The 19,942-nt window shown below is 44.1% G+C and overlaps 1 protein-coding gene across 4 annotated transcripts in view; it reads left to right on the forward strand.

Annotated features, from left to right (window-relative positions):
- Positions 1-19,942, forward strand: part of LOC126483988 (GATOR complex protein WDR59) — a 292,472-nt gene that overhangs the window by 58,146 nt on the left and 214,384 nt on the right. For all 4 annotated transcript variants that reach the window (XM_050107289.1, XM_050107291.1, XM_050107292.1 and 1 more), the window contains exon 4: positions 9,780-9,984. In XM_050107289.1, coding sequence (XP_049963246.1) covers positions 9,780-9,984 — 205 coding nt within the window. The remainder of the gene's footprint in view (positions 1-9,779; positions 9,985-19,942) is intronic.

The raw sequence follows: 19,942 nt of genomic DNA on the forward strand, positions 1-19,942 counted from the left end.
GAGCAGTCTTGTTGTAAAGTGCAGAGGTCGTCAGCAGTAAGAATTGATCCAAGTAGCAAATAAACAAGAAAGTGGGTTGCTAACCCAGTGTTACCTTAAGACTGGTTCACACTATGTTAGTAATTTAGTCAAGTGACAAGGGATTTAGAAACTTTTCTAAATGAGAAAACTGGAAGTGGGCTATGGAGTGTGTACTTCAAAGTGATTCACTGCGTGATGATGAATCAAGAATTACACTGTGCAGTAGAGCTTATCCTAGATGTGGTGAAAGGAGAGTGTGAAAATGCAAATAAGAGAAAAATGGTACAAAAAGTGATTGATTAAAAGATTTTCATAGATCACTGAATGTGTTTCTTAGAGAACTCACAGAGAGTACTGAACTAAGAGAAGCCATACCTGCACAAACAAAACTGTAGACAGTGTTGTACCTTCTAGGTACAGGACACAGTTTAAGGACCTTGTCATATGTCTTTTGACTTGATAAATCAACTGTTTCTGTATTCCTAACTTTATGTTTTTAATTGCCTTCTTTCAAAATCCTGGTATTTTTATTGCCCTTACCAAACAAATGATTGTGGCTGCCTTTGGTGCTTTATTTTTGTGCATGAGACATTTCACATTCCAAAGCATTCTGGTACTACAGTAACCAGTGACAAACTTGAATGTCATTCACCACTCCATCAGATCATGTTGGCGGTTCACAAGAAACCAAAGTTGGAGGAAATGAGCAGTGCTAGTGTACCCTACTAAACAGATGGTGCTCACACTTGTCCTGGGCGCGCCATTGGTAAATGGGTTGGGATGCAATAAGCTCCTTGACTGGCTGCTATCCAATTTACTAAATGATTTTAATAAACTGTTTTTTAGTCTGTCTTGTCCACACATGTTTAGTTACCAGATAACTGTCTAATTGAAAAAATTACGGATCTACCACAAAACCAGTCCAAACTTCCAGATCTGGTTGGAGGCTCTGGCAGCAATGTAGTGGTGACGATCTAAATGTGATTTCAGAATCGGCAATGTCACTATCAGATGTGGTGTGTCCTCAGATTCTGAAGTGCTTGGTTGGGACACTAAATTCCTCTTCACTTAAGCTGGGAAATAAGGACATAATCATACAGTTTTGGGTGAGCTAGGCTGAGTGGGAGAACTGGCGACCAAACTTGTGCCAGCCTTTGATGCTTTGAACCACAGAGATAAAACTCAGTCATTAAGCAGACTTCTCCGATAGCAACACATTTTGTCAATTGCCATTCCAATTAAACTGTTTACATACCTATGGTAGTCTAAAGTATTTATGGTTTCTCGAAGCCAGCAACAGAATGACATGCATGCCATTGGTCCAGCCCAAAGTGAGCATTGTTAGACCTTCCATGCAAACAGCTTCTGTATTTTTTTGTCACAGTGCACACTACATTTAATCAGATAAGTGTTCTTGTGTCAGCTAAAAGGCAGAGCCATGGTGGGCAGAGATTTGTGGAACCCTCTAGGACAGACCATCTGTCACCTAAGACAGGTGAATTACACAAAAGGAAGTGGGCTTTTAGAATGTAGCAAAATGAGAGACATATATACAACAAGTGATGTGGTCAGCTAATGTGTAATAAAATTTACAAAAGAACTATGATGATGAACTATGGAGACCGAGGGGCAAGCTGAGCTCAGTAGAGTTATTGAAATTTTTTTATGCAGACATTCTTCATTGCAGGTCACTAGTCCCAGGGAAGTAGGTGCCTGGGATGGGCATATTTGTTGTTGTTGTTGTTGCTGTTGTTGTTGATGATGATGATGATGATGATGATTTTTGATTTGTGGGGCATTCAGCTGTACAGTCATCAGTGCCCGTACAAATTCCCAATCTTTTCACTGTCCAGTCTTGCTGCTTTTCCCGAATGATGATGAAACGATGAGGACAACACTGTGAATCTGATTTACTAATAATACGAAAAATAAAGGAAAGGCAACAACTCACCTGTAGCTGACTGAGGGGCGGCGCATAGAAACATGCAACAGAAAACAGTACTTACATGAGCTTTTGAACTCTCTCACTCTCTCTCTCTTTAATAAAAGTACACATTCACAAACACATCCAGACAGACACCGAAATACACACACCTATGGCTGGACCGAGATTAATCATTGATTATCAATAACAGTTGTCTGGGTAGATGGTGGTGGGGAGGGGGCAGGGAAGGATGCATGAGGTAGGGAGGGTATAGTAGGATGGTGTGAGGCAGATCTTTTGACAGATGACTCAACAGCTGCACAACAAGATAAAGGAGTTCAGAGAATAGAGTACATACAAGCTAGAGAGAGGGTTGGGGGTGGGGGGGAGAGAGAGAGAGAGAGAGAGAGAGAGAGAGAGAGAAGTAAAGGAGAGGAAGGTGGTGATTGAAAGGAAGACAAGGAGGAAAGAGAGAAAAGGAGGAGAGAGGGAGAGAGATGAGAGATGATGAGGGGGTGTGAAGTGGTGGGAGAAGGCAGTGTACAATCTGGACAGGGAACGAGTGGTGTAGAGAGATGGGAAAATTTAGACTGAGGCTGTGGGAAACAAGTTAGTGGAGGTTTAGTTCAGGGGCACAACAAGAGCACGGGATATGCTGGAGAGACAATTCCAACCTGTGTAGGTGGAAAAGACCATCCAGGAAGGTTGATCATTGAGTTGAGAAATACCAGATAAAACGTACTTGGAATAGATACTGAGGTTATGGACAAAAGAGCAAGACTGTCCCTGCCAAAAGAGCAAGACTGTCCCTGCTGTGAGTCCAGATTGTGAAAACGTCGTCACGGAATCTGAGCTAGGGTGTTAACTGGGTAGGAAGGATTCCGGCAGATGATCCATAAATAAGTTAGAATGGGATGGTGCCATGCGAGTACCCATGATAGCACCAGGGATTTGTTCATAGATTTGATCTTCAAAACATAAATAATTATGCATCAGAATGTGGTTGACTATGACAGTTAAGCAACAAGGCCATGGGCATGGGGAATGGTGGAGTATAAGGACATTGAATCACAGTGATCAACAAGGAGTCTTGTGGTAAGGGGACTGGAGCTATGGAAAGGTGGTGAAGGAAGTGAGCGCTGTCTTGAAACAGGATGGGATGTACAAACAGTAGTTTGGAGGTTTTGGTCAACAAAGGCGGAAATTCGTTCTGTGGGAGCAGTGTACCCAGCTCCAATGGAAAGACCAGTTGGAAAAACCTGAGAGAGGGTAGGTTTGTGGAGTTTGCGGAATAAGTAAAAGGTATGAAAGCAGAGAGTTGCTGGTGTCAGGATCTCCTATGTGCTCTACCCACTGAACTTTTCACATATTTTTTGTTTAGTCCCTAAATTACCTGTCGAAACACATGCCTCACAACATCCTGCTACCCTCTCCTCCCTTCATGCGTCCTTACCTACCTCTCTCCTCTTCCATCTGCCCAGGCAACTACTATTGATAATCAACAGTCTCCCCATGGCTGTGGGTGTGTACATTTGGGTGTGTGTGTGGTTTTGTGTGTGAATGTTTGTACTTTTACTGCAGAAAGAGCAAGAGCTCGAAAGCTAGTGTAAATACCGTTTACGTTTGTATGTTTTTATGCATTACACATCAGTCAGCTATAGGTGAGTGGTTGCCTTTCCTTTATTTTGCATATTATTTTATGCAGGAATTTCCATAGTTGATTCAGTAATAATGTGTGTTGCACCACAGGCTGCATACAGTGCAGTTGTGTGAAATTGCAATGTCTTGAGAAATGATTGGCTCAGTTGATACTTTTAATTCTAAATTAGTATCCCCAAAAGATAATTTAGATACAGGGGATGGACAAGAATATGAAAACACCAAAAACACAACACATTACCATGCCTAATGCAGCTTAGGAATCCAATTGGCATTCAAAACAGCTTCCAGTCATCTCCGAATATATAAATACAGGTCCTATATGATTTTCAATGGAATTATACCATTCTTCCTTCAAAATTGTTGTAAATTCATTTAATGATGATGGAGGTAGATAGTAGTCACACACTATCCTCTCCAAAGTAGATGAAAAAAGCTCAATAATATGGCATATGCGACAATTCATTCTCGTGCTCACAAAACAAGTTCTGGGTGGTGTGGACTGTGTGACCAGGGGCCTCATCATCTTGGAACACAGCATCACCATTTGGGAACAAACATTGTACCGTGGGATGGACCTAATCAGCCAAAATGGTCATATAATCCTTGGCATTAATGTGACATTGTAGAGTAAGCATAAAGTTCATGGAATCCCATGATATATCTGCCGAAACCATCACTGAACCCCTACCTTGTATTGTTCTTGGGGTGTAAACCCAGCCAGATGTGGGAAATGGCGTGAAAGAAGAATCATCCAATCAAATGACTTCCTTCCATTGCTCTGTAGTCTTAAGTTAAATGGCTTTGGCTCCACGTTTTCCTGCTGGGGGCATTTGCATCACTGGTGAGTGGTTGTGAAATTCGCACTTGCCCTGGAATTACCTGCTTATGGAGTTCCGTTCATATTGTTTTTTTGTTGACATGGTTACAAGTGCATCATTTAGTTTGATGGTGCCTTTTGCAGCTGTTGTCCATTTATTTTTCATCACAATGCTCTTCTTCCGCAGCTCGTAGTGTAGTGGCTGGTGTAGTGCCTCTGGATCATGGGGTCCCGGGTACAATTCCCGTCCAGGTTGGGGATTTTCTCTGCCCAGGTACTGGGTGTTTGTATTGTCCTCATCATTTCATCATCGTCGTCATCATCATCATCATCATTCCTGACAGTGGCTAGATCGGACTGTGTAAAAATAGGGACTTTGTGGAGGCACTGATGACCGTGTAGTTGAGTGCCCCAGAAACCAATCATCAGCACCACACTCCCCTTCAGTGACTGTCTCAACCTTTTTCCCTCTATACTTCACATAGTTTGCCTTGCTTAGGCTTAGGTTTATGTGATATAAACACATATTTTATGTAATGTTATGGACTTTTTTTTCCCTCCACCATAGATCCTTATTCTGTGACAATACTGAAAGGTTTTCCAATCCCTAGCCAGAACCCCAGTCCCTCATACTTTTATTGCATTGTTGCCTAGCTCATGGAATCTCCCCCCCAAATGATCTGACCATCAAATTACTCATCTCCAGCTCCAAGCTGTCTTCCCCAAACAATACCCCCTCCCTTTTTTTAAAGAGAGGTCATCTGTCGTATGGTTTGAAGTGGCCTGTCACAATTTCCTCTCCTGTACCAATCTTTTCATCTCAGAGTAGCACTTGCAACTTACATCCTCAATTCCTCAGTTATTTTCTGGCTGCATTCCAATCTCTGTTTTCCTCTACAGTTTTTACCCTCTACAGTTTCGTCTAGTACCATGGAAGTTATTCCTTGATGTCTTAACAGATGTTCTGTCATCCTATCCTTTCTTCTTGCCAGTGTGTACCATGTATTCTGTGGAGAACCACTTTGTTCCTTTCCTTATCAGTCCACCTAATTTTCAACATTCTTCTGTAGTGTCACATCTCAGATGCTTTGATGCTCTTGTGATCTGGATTTCCCACAGTCCATGTTTCACTACCATAGAACATACATTCTTAGAGAGTTCTTCCTCAGACTAAGCCCTGTTTTCAATACTAGTGGGCTCCTCTTGACCAGGAGTGCTCTTTTTGCCAGCGTTACTCTGTTTTTTATGCCCTCCCTGCTCCATCTGTTATTGGTTTTTTGCCACCTAAGTACCACATTGCTGTGACTTTGTCTACTTTCTGATACACAGTTCTGATGTTATGTTTCTTGCTGTTCTCATGTTTGCTCTTTCTCGTTACTTTCATCTTTCTTTGATTTACATCTGTCCATATTCAGTACTCATTGGACTGTTCACTCCATTTAACAGATCCTGAAATTCTTATTTACTTTTACTAAGGATAGCAATGTCATCAGTGAATCTAATCGTTGATATCCCTTCACCTTGAATTTAAATCACACTCTTGAACTTGTCTTTTATTTTTGTCATTGCTTCTTTGGTTTATACATTGAATAGTAAAGGCAAATCCCCACATTATACCCTTTTTATATGAGCAATTCATTCATTGTGTTCCAGTCTTATTGTTCCCTCTTGGTTCTTGTACGTATTATATATTACCGCTATTTTTTCTACACCTAATGCCTATTTTTCTCAGAATTTTGAACATCTTGCACCATTTTACACTATCAAATGCTTTTTCCAGGTCACAAATCCTATGAACATATCTTGATTTTTCTTTAATCTTGCTTCCATTATCAACAACAGTCAGCCCAACCTCTTTGGAGACTTTACCTTTTTTGAAACGAAAATAATCACCACCTAATGACCATCATCTAACAGCTCCTCAATTTTTGTTTCCATTCTTCTGTATATTTTTCTTGTCAGCAACATGGATGCATTTGCTGTTAAGCTGATTGCCCAATAACACTCTTACCTGTTGGCTGCCACAGTCTTCAGATTTGTGTGGATGATGTTTTTCCAAAAGTCTGATGGTATATCGCCAGTCTTATATGTTCTACACTTCAACGTGATCAGTCATTTTGTTGCCAATTCCCTCACTGATTTTAGAAATTCTGATTCTGATATCCCTTCCCAGTCGACTCCTGTTTCTTCTTCTGTCACGCTGTCAGACAGTTCCTCCCCCTCATAGAGGCCTTCAGTGTACTCTTTATGCCTATCTGCTCTCTCTTCTGCATTTAACAGTGGAATTTCCATTGCACTCCTAATGTTGCCGCTGTAGATTTTAATTTCACCAAAGGTTGTTTTGACTTTTATCTGTTCAATTTTGGTTAATCAATAATGCTCATCAACCTAGGTGTGCTAGACCATGTAAACCAGGCACAAACTCCTTGTGCTGCCTCTGCTTCATCCATATAATCCTCCTGCTATGCAGTCCCAAATTTCTGCATCCCATCTCCCAGACTGAACTCTTGCCTTCCAGGAACTAGAACAGCATTCACAACACCACCTTAAAAAACTGTACAATCTATTGGTCTCATATTCCAGATTTGGACCCTCACTATTCATCGCCACTACAAGAACCTCCATCAAACCTCCTGTGAACCCCCTCATAGCCACCAAAATGTGCCATTCAGTTGTACCAAACTTGGCACACCCTGAGAAACTCACTTTCCACTATCTTACAGAACTCAGAGCCTAAACTCACCCACAACACAATCATGAACCTCTCCTCCAAAAACCTCATTCTCACAGAAGTATTTGTCCTTTCTAAAGGCATTATACTTTGTCCCACTCTCAGATTCAGTCATAATAGACATGTTAAAGACCTTCTCTCCTTCTGTCACACTCTGCAGTGGAAACACTTTTTCATCACTATCCAAACCAACAAACCAATCAGACTCAATTCAAAACCTATACTGCACGCAGATCATCCCTTGTTAACTTTCCAGAATTTCCTAATCTCAAACCTTGTTTCACATCATTCCTCAAATCTCTCAACATGGAAACCAATTTCTTATCTGCTGAAAGAACAGCAATCCACCCTATGAAAGCTGATCCTAGCCTTATAATCCTACCTGCCGACAAGGGCTCCACAACTGTGACTACGAAATAGCGATTACCAGGCAGATGGACCCCATCAGCTGTCAGATACATCCATCTACAGTCCCTGCCACACTGGCCCCATTCCAGATATCTAGTAATATCTCCAATCCCTCCTTAAATACCTAGGTCCATTCCAGATCAACTCCCCTGAGTATCTCTCTCTCCTCAGCCCCACCATTTCTCACACTCTCATCTTCTATATCTACATGCTTCCTAACACACATAAACCCAACCACCAAGGATATCTCATTGTGGCTAGTTACTGTGCCCCCTCAGAGAGAATCTCTGCCCTTGTTGACCAACACCTTCAGTATACTTTACGCAACCTACCCTCTTACATGAAGAGGACTAATCATTTCCTGTACTGACTCTCTACATTTCCATTTCCTTTACCACCCTGCATGCTGCTCATCGTTGTCAATGCCAGCTCCCACCCCAATAATGTCCCCAGTGCCCTTTCCTTGCTTCTAATGAACAATATGTTTCCCAAGTCCGACTGACTCTGAACTTAGAACCTGTTTCCTGTACACCATGACCAGTTGTATCATCATCCACAATTATGTCTTATTTGAAGGCAACACCTACAAACAAATCTATGGTACAGCAATGAGCGACCACATGATGCCATCCTATTCATGAGCCTTCTCTCCAACACTTACGCTGACCTCAATGTAAGACCTGTTGCCCCCCCCCCCCCCCCCCCCCAGTCCTCTCATGGGCATCACCTATCTGGTCAAAGGCAGGGCCACTTGTAAAAGCAGCCTCATGATCTACTGGCTTAGCTGCGACCACAATGCTGCATTCTACATGAGAATGACTACTAACAAGCTGTCTGTCCATATGAATGACCCACCGTACTGTAGTCAAGAGACATCTGGACCTCGCATTTGCTGAGCATGCCTCTCAGCACTAAGTTCTCTCAACTTAAATGAGCATGTCACAGCCCATAAATGAGCATGTCACAGCCCATACCTTCTGGATTCTTCCTATGAGTACCAGATTTACTGTATTGCCCAGGTGGGAACCATCACTGCAATATATCCTTCGTTTCTGTAATCCCCCTTGACCCCAGCCTTCACTAGTCCCTGTTCACCACCTACCAGTCCACTTCCCTGCTTTCCCACTCTAGCCCTACTCATGTCTTCAGTCCTGCCAGTGCACATTCATTGTCTTTTCCCCTTCTTTATTTCCCTCATTTCTTGTTCTCCTCTTCCCAGCACTTCCTTTTGATGCTGCAACTAGCTGCCCACTATCCTGTTCCTATCACATCCATATGCTCTCCCACAGGCAGCAATAGCTTCTTTGCCCACCCCTGCCTCACCCCTCACCCCTCCCCCACACACCTCTTCCCTACCCCCAAACCCTCCTCCTCCCCCCCACCCAGCCCTGCATAGATAGCTTCTCACCTCAGACGTAGTCTCAATTGGGTATTGTTGCCCAGTGACAAAAGTGGCCATGTCCATGTGAGCTGAAATGTGTGTGTGTGTGTGTGTGTGTGTGTGTGTGTGTGTGTGTGTGTGTGTGTGTGTGTGTCTTTTATTTTGTCTGAGTTTCCTTTGTCTGATGAAGAACTTAATCTGATTGCTAAATAATAGCAGTTGTTTTTCAGTGTGCCTGTCTGTCACTCATTGCCTCCTCTTTGTGGTTAGTGGCAGTCTATCTTTTTCATATTATTGTTGTTCTACTCATCCAGTAAGTCTCCACTAACCTGGGGTTCTGGGTGACTTTTCTAAACTGTTCCCCTTTTGCTAAAACCTCTCCAGCCCTTTTCCTTCACCCCTCTCCATTCCCCTTCAACTCTTCTGCCAGAAGGAGGAGCCACGGGCTCCGATAGCTTGTAAAAAAAAAAATGGTTCAAATGGCTCTGAGCACTATTGGACTTAACTTCTGAGGTCATCAGTGCCCTAGAACTTAGAACTACTTAAACCTAACTACCCTAAGGAATCACACGCATCCATGCCCGAGGCAGGATTCGAACCTGCGACCTTAGTGGTCTCGCGGTTCCAGACTGTAGCGCCTAGAATCGCTAGGCCACCCTGGCCAGCAGCTTGTAAAAGTTAAATCCTTTTGTGTGTGTTCCCCTGCTGCCACTTGGTGTGTGTGTGTGTGTGTGTGTGTGTGTGTGTGTGTGTGTGTGTGTGTGTGTTTGTATATATTTGTGGTTTTTGGATTTTTGGTATGTGTAGAATTACCGTTTTATTCTTGTATTCACAGAGCAACCAGAGAGTTGAAATATTGTCATGGAGTAATGGTGATCTTGTTCAGACTCATTCACTCCGTGCTCACACAAGAGTAATTAGTGATCTCAACTGGCACCGTTTTGATCCCAATTTATTGGCCAGCTGTTCAATTGATACCTTCATTCACATATGGGATGTGAGAGATCAGAGGCGACCTGCCCTATCTTTATCAGCTGTGGGTAAGTATTTCTTGTGACTGTCATATTATTCATTGCAAACAGAAGAGAGTCATAGTTGGCTAATGCTAATATGATACATTTTACAGTTAAAGAAAATAAGCAGAAAATACCTATCACAGACCCCTCCTCTACATGAAAGAGCAACACAAAAGACAACAGTGGTAGTCAAAATACAAAATCAAATTAAAAATGATCTAGACATTACTTGTTCTGAAGAATTAACAAAGCTAGACAGAGGAAAAATCTGATAGTCTACTTAGTATGCATAGCCTTGATTTTCATGTACTAGGTTCTCTGGAAAAATTCTAAATACACCACCTGACTTTTGTTATATTGTGTTATTATATCCTAATTTCAATTTTGTACACAAATATTTGATGAAACAAATGAGAAAAATATGATACATTTTATTTTATATTAATTTTGGTGCAGTATAGCTTAAAATTTTATAAATTTGAGCAATACCAAATGAACAGTCCAGTTTTCCCAATTATGGTGCACCTTCACTTATCTTTTAAGTTGTCTATTAGTTAACTGTGATGAAGTAACGGTTGAGTTCATAGAATTGCTACACAACATTGATATCAGCTGTTACCTAGTAAATGTGAGTTGTACCACCACACTCTGACATTCAGTTGTTGTTGTTGTTGTTGTTGTTGTTGTTGTGGTCTTCAGTCCATAGACTGGATTGATGAAGCTCTCCATGCTACTCTACCCTGTTCAAGCTTCTTCATCTCCAAGTAAATACTGCACCCTACATTCTATTGGATCTGCTTAGTGTATTCATCTCTTGGTCTCCCTCTACGATTTTTATCCCCCACGCTGCCCTCCAATACTAAATTGGTGATCCCTCGATGTCTCAGAACATGTACTACCAACCGATCCCTTCTTCTAGTCAAGTTGTGCCATAAGCTCCTCTTCTACCCAATTCTATTTAATACCTCTACATTAGTTATATGATCTATCCATCTAATCTTCAGCATCACATTTCGAAAGCTTCTGCTCTCTTCGTGTCTAAACTATTTACCATCCATGTTTATCATCCAAACATGGCTTCACTCCATACAAATACTTTTAGAAAAGACTTCCTGACACTTAAATCTATACTTGATGTTAGCAAGTTTTTCTTCTTCAGAAACACTTTCCCTGCCGTTGCCATTCTACATTTTACATCCTCTCTACTTTGACCATCATCAGTTATTTTGCTCCCCAAAGAGCACAACTCGTCTATTACTTTAAGTGTCTCATTTCCTAATCTTAATTCCCTCCGCATCACCTGATTTAATTAGACTACATACCATTATCCTCATTTTGCTGCTGTTGATGTTCATCTTATATCCTCCTTTCAAAGCACTGTCCGTTCCAATCAGCTGCTCTTCCAAGTCCTTTGCTGTCTCTTACAGAATTTCAATGTCATCAGCAAACCTCAAAGTTTTTATTTCTCCTCCATGGATTTTAATTCTTACTCCAAATTTTTCTTTTGTTTCCTTTACTGCTTGCTCAATATACAGATTGAATAACATTGGGGATAGGCTACAACCCTGTCCCACTCCCTTCCCAATCACTGCTTCTCTTTCATGCCCCTCAACTCTTAGAACTGCCATCTGGTTTCTGTACAAATTATAAATAGGCTTTTGCCCTCTGTATTTGATATCCGTCACCTTCAGAATTTGAAAGAGAGTATTCCAGTGAACATTGTCAAAAGCTTTATCTAAGTCTACAAATGTTGTAAATGTAGGTTTTTCCTTACTTCATCTATCTTCTAATACAAGTCGTAGGGTCAGTATTGCCTTGTGTGTTCCAACATTTCTGAGGAATCCAAACTGACCTTCCCCAAGGTCGGCTTCTACTGGTTTTGCCATTTGTCTGTAAAGAATTCATGTTAGTATTTTGCGGCTGTGACTTATTAAGCTAATAGTTCGGTAATTTTCACACCTGTCAGTACCCACTTTGGAATTATTATATTCTTCTTGAAATCTGAGGGTATTTCGCCTGTCTCATACATCTTGCTCACCAGTAGTTCTAATGGAATATTGCCTACTCCCGGGGGCTTGTTCCAACTTAGGTTTTTCAGTGCTCTGTCAAATTCTTCACGCAGTATCATGTCTCCCATTTCATCTTCATCTACTTCCTCTTCCATTTCCCTCAAGTACAATGCCCATGTATAGACCCTCTATATACTTCTTCCACCTTTCTGTGTTCCCTTCTTTGCTTAGGTTGTGTTTTCCATCTCAGCTCTTGATATTCATGCAGGTGGTTCTCTTTTCTCCAAAGGTCTCTTTCATTTTCTTGTAGGTAGTATCTATCACACCCCTAGTGACATAGCCCCCAGGGGCTCGGCATTCAGGTGCCAGGTACGGGCTTGGCGACCCCGGTGTTCCTGAGCTGGGGACTGGTAAGCGCCACCGGTCCCCTGTCACTGTAAGCTCTGGGCATACTTCAGTGACCACCGTGCGGCCCGGCAGTGGAACGTTGTGTGTCTCAGGGAATGGGGATCTTGGCTTGACCGCCCGGATCGCGAGGATGGAATAAACCTCTATAAACAACCCCTCAATCTCAAGGTGTGCTGTGCGCTGATGAGATGCATGGCTGTTGAGGTGTAACAGTCGTTACCGGGCAACCTCTGGGGAACCTGACGCACCTCAGTTGTATAAGGCCTACCTAGGCATCCGGGGCTCTGTCTAGGTGGACTTCTAGTTCCCTAGCTGTGTGTGGGACCGAGATGGATCCTTAGACATCCTCTTTTCTTCCTCCCAGTGGAAAGGGTGGGCCGCGGGAAGGTTCTAACACCCAGTCTCTTAAGAGGGCTTGTGCAGTCAGTCCCACTGACTCCGGCAATTCTTTGACAAGTCCAGTCTTAGGTTAACAGAATGCATTCTGTTAATCAGAATGTGTTTCTTATTGTGAAACGGAAGGAGGGTAGTTTCGAGAAGGTTTCGCCCTTCTTTATACAAAAGGGTTTGGAGGGAATCTGTGGCTCCTTAAAATTGGTGAAGCGCTTACGTAATGGGACCTTGCTAGTGGAAACTTCCACTTCCCAGCAAGCAACTAACCTCGAATCTGCTAAATGCCTTGGAGAGTATGCCATAGACACTGAACTGCACAGCACCTTGAATTACAGCAAAGGTGTTGTGACATGCCGGAACCTAGTTGACATTCCCAAGGAAGAACTGCAATGTGAGTGGTCTCTGGAAGGTATCGTTGATGTCCAGCATATCATGAAGAGGGTTGATGGCAATCTTGTCAAATCCGACTCCTTTATTCTGACCTTCAGTAGCACGAAACTTCCTGAACATATTAAAGCTGGCTTCCTTCACCTTAATGTGAGGCCTTATTTCTCGACCCCAATGCGCTGTTTTAAATGCCAGCATTTTGGCCATACCACCGTAGGATGTAAACGCGAAGCGACTTGTGGCAACTGTGGTAAGGCTGCTCATGAAGGAGTTGGTTGCTCGTCTCCAGCCAAATGTATCAATTGCTCTGGAAACCACCCTGTTTGGAGTAGGGACTGCCAAATATTTTTAGAGGAACGCAAAGTCCAGGACATAAAATCAACCAAGCGTATCGCCTATGGTAAGGCCAAAAAGATCTACAAGTCGATGCAACCTCCCACATTTGCTACATCTTTTGCATCCATGGTTCATAAGCCTACTGCAAAAGCCGATGCCTCAACACAGACAGAGGTGATGAGTGTTGGCATTAACACCTGCAGATGTCAATGCACTTGCAATGCAGCTAGCGTTTCAGAGCCTGTAGCCCTTACTCGAACGGCAGACAAAGGTACAGTGGCGAAATTGGGCCAGCCCCTGGCACCTCCAACAGCTGAGGCTGTTCTGAAGCCCAGTACGGCCACTACCATTCCCACATCAGCTCCCTCAAAGCCCACCAAACTGCAGAAGGCTTCTGTACAGCAGCACCAGCAGGTCAAATCCCGTGGTAAATCGTCTGACCATGCAGATGTTGTTTTATGTGAGGCTTCATCTGACTCTTCCCCAGAGTTGATGGAATACAACGTATGTGTGGGGCAATCATCTCGCCCCACGCCTGCCCCTCCACCTGCTGCAGTCTCCCTGCCCCATCGGAGAGACAGGATAAAGGTGCTACCCCCATCATAGATGGCTCCCCTCCTTCAGTGGAACTTGCAAGGGTTCAGGATGCATGTGAAGGAACTTCGTCTACTCTCTCAGGGTAGACCACCGTGTCTGTGTCTCCAAGAGACTTATTTCCATCCATCATACTCCTCTGAGCTATGAGGCTATATGCTCCACAAAAAGTACGATCTGCGTGGAGAGAGAGCTAGAGGAGGCGTAGGTATTTTTGTCAGGACGGACTACCACTCCTCGCCTCTCTTGCTTACGACGACTTTACAGGCTGTCACTGTGTCCGTGCATGTGCGTCACCCATTGACTGTATGTTCGCTTTACTTGCCCCCACATGATGCACTTGATGAAGTGGCTCTCACTGATCTTACACAGTTCCCCCGGCCATTCATTATTTGTGGTGATTTTAATGCCCACAATGTGCTCTGGGGCTCTGTCCCCTGTCCCAGGGGTAGAGCAATTGAGATGCTTCTCGTGTCATCCTGTGCCTACTTGCTCAATGGAGGACTGAGCACTCATTTCTGCACAGTGACTGGGTCATTCTCTGCCATTGATCTCTCGCTTTGCTCTCCAGTTCTTGCCGCCAGTGCTCACTGGGAATTGGTTGCTGACTTGCTCGGCAGTGATCATTTCCCAATCTGGATTCACCTGCCAGATGGCGTGGCCCCGAAAGGAGAACACCAAGATCGGTGCTCAGTGGAGCCGACTGGACACTTTATAGCCAGTTGGCCCAGTTTGAACACTGTGCGAATGCTGAGGCGTGGGTGGATCATATTACCAAAACGGTCCACCATGGCGCTGCGGCATCCATTCCACAGGCCACCAGAAGAGGCAACCTGTCCCTTGGTGGAGTGCCGAATGCCGCTCTGCAATTGGGACCAGGATTGTGGCTCTGCGTTGGTTCCAGTGTCAGCCGACTGCTGAGAATCTTGCGGCCTTTCGGGTGGCAAGGGCAAGATGTCGCCGCATTATTTGTGAGAGCAAGAAGAGGTCGTGGCAAAAGTTCCTGAACACCATTAATCATTCCACCAAAAGTTCCATTGTGTGGGAGACCATCAGGAGAATTTCTGGCAGAGGAGGGAGGTGCCCCATGACTTCTGTAATGAATTACGGCACTCTCCACATGGATCCATGAGACATTGCCCAGACTATGGTAGCGTATTTTGCCACAGTTACTGCAACAACCAGTCAGGATCCAGGTTTCCAGCGCCATAGAGCGGTTGCTGAGAGGTGTAGTCTGGACTTCCAGTCCACCTGTCATGAAGTTTACAACTGCCCATTTTCTATATGGGAGCTGGATACTGCATTGTCTGCAGCTCGTGACACATCCCCTGGTCACAACAGGATCCATTACAGTATGCTGTGGCACCTCACAATGCGCAACGAAGAAATCCTTCTTGCACTTTTTAATGCCATTTGGCCGCCAGGTCACTTTCCTGACTCGTGGCTCGATGCAATTTTAATTCCTTTTTTAAAACCTGGGAAAGACCGCACAAGCCCAAGTAGCTACCATAGTGTTGCCCTCACTAGTTGCATGGGAAAGACCTTGGAGCAGATGGTGGACCGCCGCCTTGTCTGGATGTTAGAATCCTGGCAACTCCTTAGTCGCTTTCAGTGTGGGTTCAGGAGATATCTTTCCACCTTCGATAACCTTGCCCTCCTGGAGACGGCTGCACAACCAGCTTTCCTATGCCATCATCACCTTCTAGGTGTATTTTTCAACATTGAGAAGGCCTACAATACCAGTTGGAGGCGTCTCATCCTGGAGCAGATTCATGAATGGGGTTTTCCTGGTTCTCTTCCTCTTTTTATTCAGTCTTTCCTCTCGCCATGATATTTTAGATACTGAATTGGTGACATCCTGTCTGATCACTTTGAGCAGGAGAACGGTGTCCCTCAGGGTAGTGTTTTAAGTGTGACTCTCTTTGCCATCGCTATTAATAGCATTACATCCATAGTGAAAAGTCCTGTCCAGTGTTCCTTGTTTGTGAATGGTTTCTCTTTGTTTTGCTCTTCTTCCTTCAAGCCTTGCAACGACAACGCATCAGTTGCAACTAACTATTAGACATTTGGATGACTGGGCATGGAAGAGTGGTTTTAAGTTTTCCACCAAGAAGTCCGTATGTGTTCTTTTTCACTGTTCTCATTCGATTTTAACCTTTCCTGAGTTGAGGATGAGGGACACTATTCTTACTTTTAAAGACACGGTGAGATTTCTGGGGCTCATTTTTGACTCGAAGCTTATGTGGTTACCTCATCTTAAAGACCTGAAATGACGGTCACTTCAGGCTTTAAGTATTTTAAAATGTCTTAGCCACAGTACATGGGGAGCTGACAGGACTTGTCTGCTCCAGTTTTACAGAGCATTTGTGCGATCTCGGCTCGATTATGGGTGCACGGTGTATGGGTCTGCGAGGTCTTCTTATTTAAAGATGTTGGACGTTGTGCACCATGAAGGGCTTCGGTTGGCCACTGGAGCATTCCGAACTAGCCCCATACTAAGCCCTGTGCAGAGGCTGGTGAACCACCACTTCATATGCGGCGACGGCTACTTACAGTGTGCCAGGCATATAAAACTTTGTCCACACCATACACACCTGCATACCGTACCATTGCTCAGCCTCCTCTGGCACGGTTATTTCATAACCGGCAATGTGTGACACAGCCCTATGGGATTCGCGCACAGGATTGCCTCACTGCGATGTCTATGGCTGGTTTTCGTGTTTTACGCCGTGGTTGGAGCGGATGTCCACCTTGGCTCCTCCGGAGACCCAAACTTATTTTAGATTTGACTAATTTTAAGAAAGATAGCACACCAGATTTTAGATTTCAATCTCTGTTTTTTAACATTTTAGATGTGCATCACAGTTTCATCATCATTTACACTGATGGCTCCAAACAGGAGAATTTCCTAGGCTGTTCTGTGGTGTTCCCTGATCATGTCACCCGGATTTGCCTCCCTGATGAATATACCGTTTTCGCAGCGGAGCTCCACGCAATACTGAAGCCACTGGAGCAGATGAATCGCGTTCGGGGCGATCGATTTCTTCTCTGCTCCGATTCTCTTAGTGCCTTACAATCACTGCAGAATCTGTACCCAACTGAGGAGATGGCGCAGCTGATATATGACCAACTGTACTTGTGGGGTAAGGAGGTATCCTTCTGCTGGGTGCCTGGTCATGTAGGAATATGGGGTAATGAACAGGCCGATTGGGCTGCCAAGGAGACCTGCAGAGAGCAGGGTGTGGTCCAGTGTCCTATCCCCTTGCAGTCTGTCTTCTCTGCACTCCATAGGAAGTGCATGGAGTTGTGGGAGGAAGAATGGCTGGCGGTGACGGCCAATAAACTGCGGTTGGTAAAGTCAACACCTCGGCCGTGGCGTTCCTCCTGCCGGTTGCTCAGGCGGGAAGAAGTGACCCTCACACTTCTTCGGATCGGGCACTGTCCTCTCACACATAGCTTTTTATTACGGTGGGAGGATCCTCCGTTTTGTGATGTTTGTGGTGTGCACATCTCTGTCCGGCACATTTTAACAGACTGCATTTTATACCATGATGCCAGGGCAGAAACACAAGTTGATGGGGATCTGCCTTGTGTTTTAGCTAACGATGAGACGTGTGTGTCTAGGGTTTTAAAGTTTTGTGATGTGTCTGGACTCTGACCTCAACTTTTAGGCTGGAGGTTTTAGTGTATTGCAGAGTGGCTGACTCCTCCCTTTTTTCCTTGCAGTCAGCCAGCCACTTCCATCTGCTACATTGTTTTAGCTCCCTCTACCACTTTCTTCCTGTGTTGTCCATGTTTTACTGCTGACGCCATGCTTTGTCCCACGCTTTGGCGTGGGTAGGCACATCTTTTTGAAAGCTTGTTACAATGTGTTTTATGTTCTGTTTTATCTTACTGTTCTGAGTATTTTCTTGACACCCGTCTCACTATGTTACTGAGCGGGCGCTGAAGACCTTGCTACCATGCACCCAAAAAACCCTCTACTACTACTACCCCTAGTGAGATAAGCCTCTACATCCTTACATTTGTCCTCTAGCCGTCCCTGCTTAGCCATTTTGCACTTCCTGTCGATCCCATTTTTGAGACGTTTGTATTCCTTTTTGCCTGCTTCATTTACTGCATTTTTATATTTTCTCCTTTCATCAATTAAATTCAATATCTCTTCTGTTACCCAAGGATTTCTACTAGCCCTCGTCTTTTTACCTACTTGATTCTCTGCTGCCTTCGCTACTTCATCCCTCAGAGCTACACATTCTTCTTCTACTGTATTTCTTTCCCCCATTGCTGTCAATTGTTCCCTTATGCTCTCCCTGAAACTCTGTACAACCTCTGATTTAGTCAGTTTATCCAGGTCCCATCTCCTTAAATACACACCTTTTTGCAGTTTCTTCAGTTTTAATCTACAGTTCGTAACCACTAGATTGTGGTCAGAGTCCACATCAGCCCCTGGAAATGTCTTACGTTTTAAAACTTGGTTCCTAAATCTCTGTCTTACCATTATACAATCTATCTGATATCTTCTAGTATCTCCAGGATTCTTCCATGTATACAACCTTCTTTTGTGATTCTTGAACCAAGTGTTAGCTGTGATTAAGTTATGCCCTGAGCAAAATTCTATCAGGCGGCTTCCCCTTTCATTCCTTACCCCCACTCAGTATTCACCTACTGCTTTTCCTTCTCTCCCTTTTCCTACTATCGAATTCCATCCCCCACAACTGTTAAATTTTCATCTCCCTTCACTATCTGCGGAGCTAATGGTGGGGGGGATGCTCGGTAGTAACTCATGCTCTCTATAGACATTATTTTTACATGTATTGTTGTGGTTTTTGTTTGCTCAGTTCATCCTCGGTTCACTCTCAGTGTTAACAACAAATACCATTATGTTTTGCCATGTAAGTAAGGATTCTGAGGCCCTGAGATGTTTTGTGCAAGATGTTCGTACATAATGTTACTGCATTCCTTTCTAGAATAAATACATTTCTGACCGTATCTGCAATGCTCCAGAAGATTATGCCATAAGACATTATTGAATGAAAATATGCTGCTAATCTCAACACAGTGAGAGAGATTTTTAAGTTGAGCAATACTCAAAGTCTCTCCCCCCCCCCCCGCCATCTCTCTCTCTCTCTCTCTCTCTCTCTCTCTCTCTCTCTCTCTCTCTCTCTCTCTGTGTAAAACACTAACACACACACACAGGTAAATATACTAACCTTTTCCCCATGGCTTCGTTCAACAATAATATTGCACACACCTCCTCCCCTCTCCCTGTGTCCACCTCTTCCTCCCCCCCATCTCCGTCCACCTTGTCCTCTCACCTCTATTTGTCCACGTGCGCAGTTCGTGATCTAGTGGCTATCGTTGCTGTCTCTTGATCAGGGGTTCCTGGGTTCGATTCCCAGCTGGGTCGGGGATTTTCTCCATCTTGGGTCTGGGTGTTTATGTTGTCCTCATCATTTAAACATCATTCGGGAAAGTGGTGAGACTGAACAGTGAAAATATTGGGCATTTGCACAGGTGGAAATGACCACGCAGTTGACTGTCCCGCAAAACAATTATCATCATTGTCCTCATCATCTGTTTATCCATCTCCTCCTGCCCATTCTATCTGTCTCTCAGTCTCCTCCTCCCCCTCTCTCTGCCCATCTCCTACCCACCTTCTCTGTCCTGCACCCCATCCAACTCCTCCCCCTCCCTTTTCCTCTCTCCCTCCATGGCCCCCTCCCCCTCCATCTCCATCCCCATATCCATGTCCATCTCCATCTCCATGTCCATGTCCATGTCCATGTCCATCTCCATCTCCTCCTCCCATCTCTGCCTGTTTACTCCACTTTCCAGTCCATCTCGTCCTCCCATCT

Source organism: Schistocerca serialis, chromosome 6 (genome assembly GCF_023864345.2).
Source record: "Schistocerca serialis cubense isolate TAMUIC-IGC-003099 chromosome 6, iqSchSeri2.2, whole genome shotgun sequence".
Lineage (NCBI taxonomy): Eukaryota > Metazoa > Arthropoda > Insecta > Orthoptera > Acrididae > Schistocerca > Schistocerca serialis.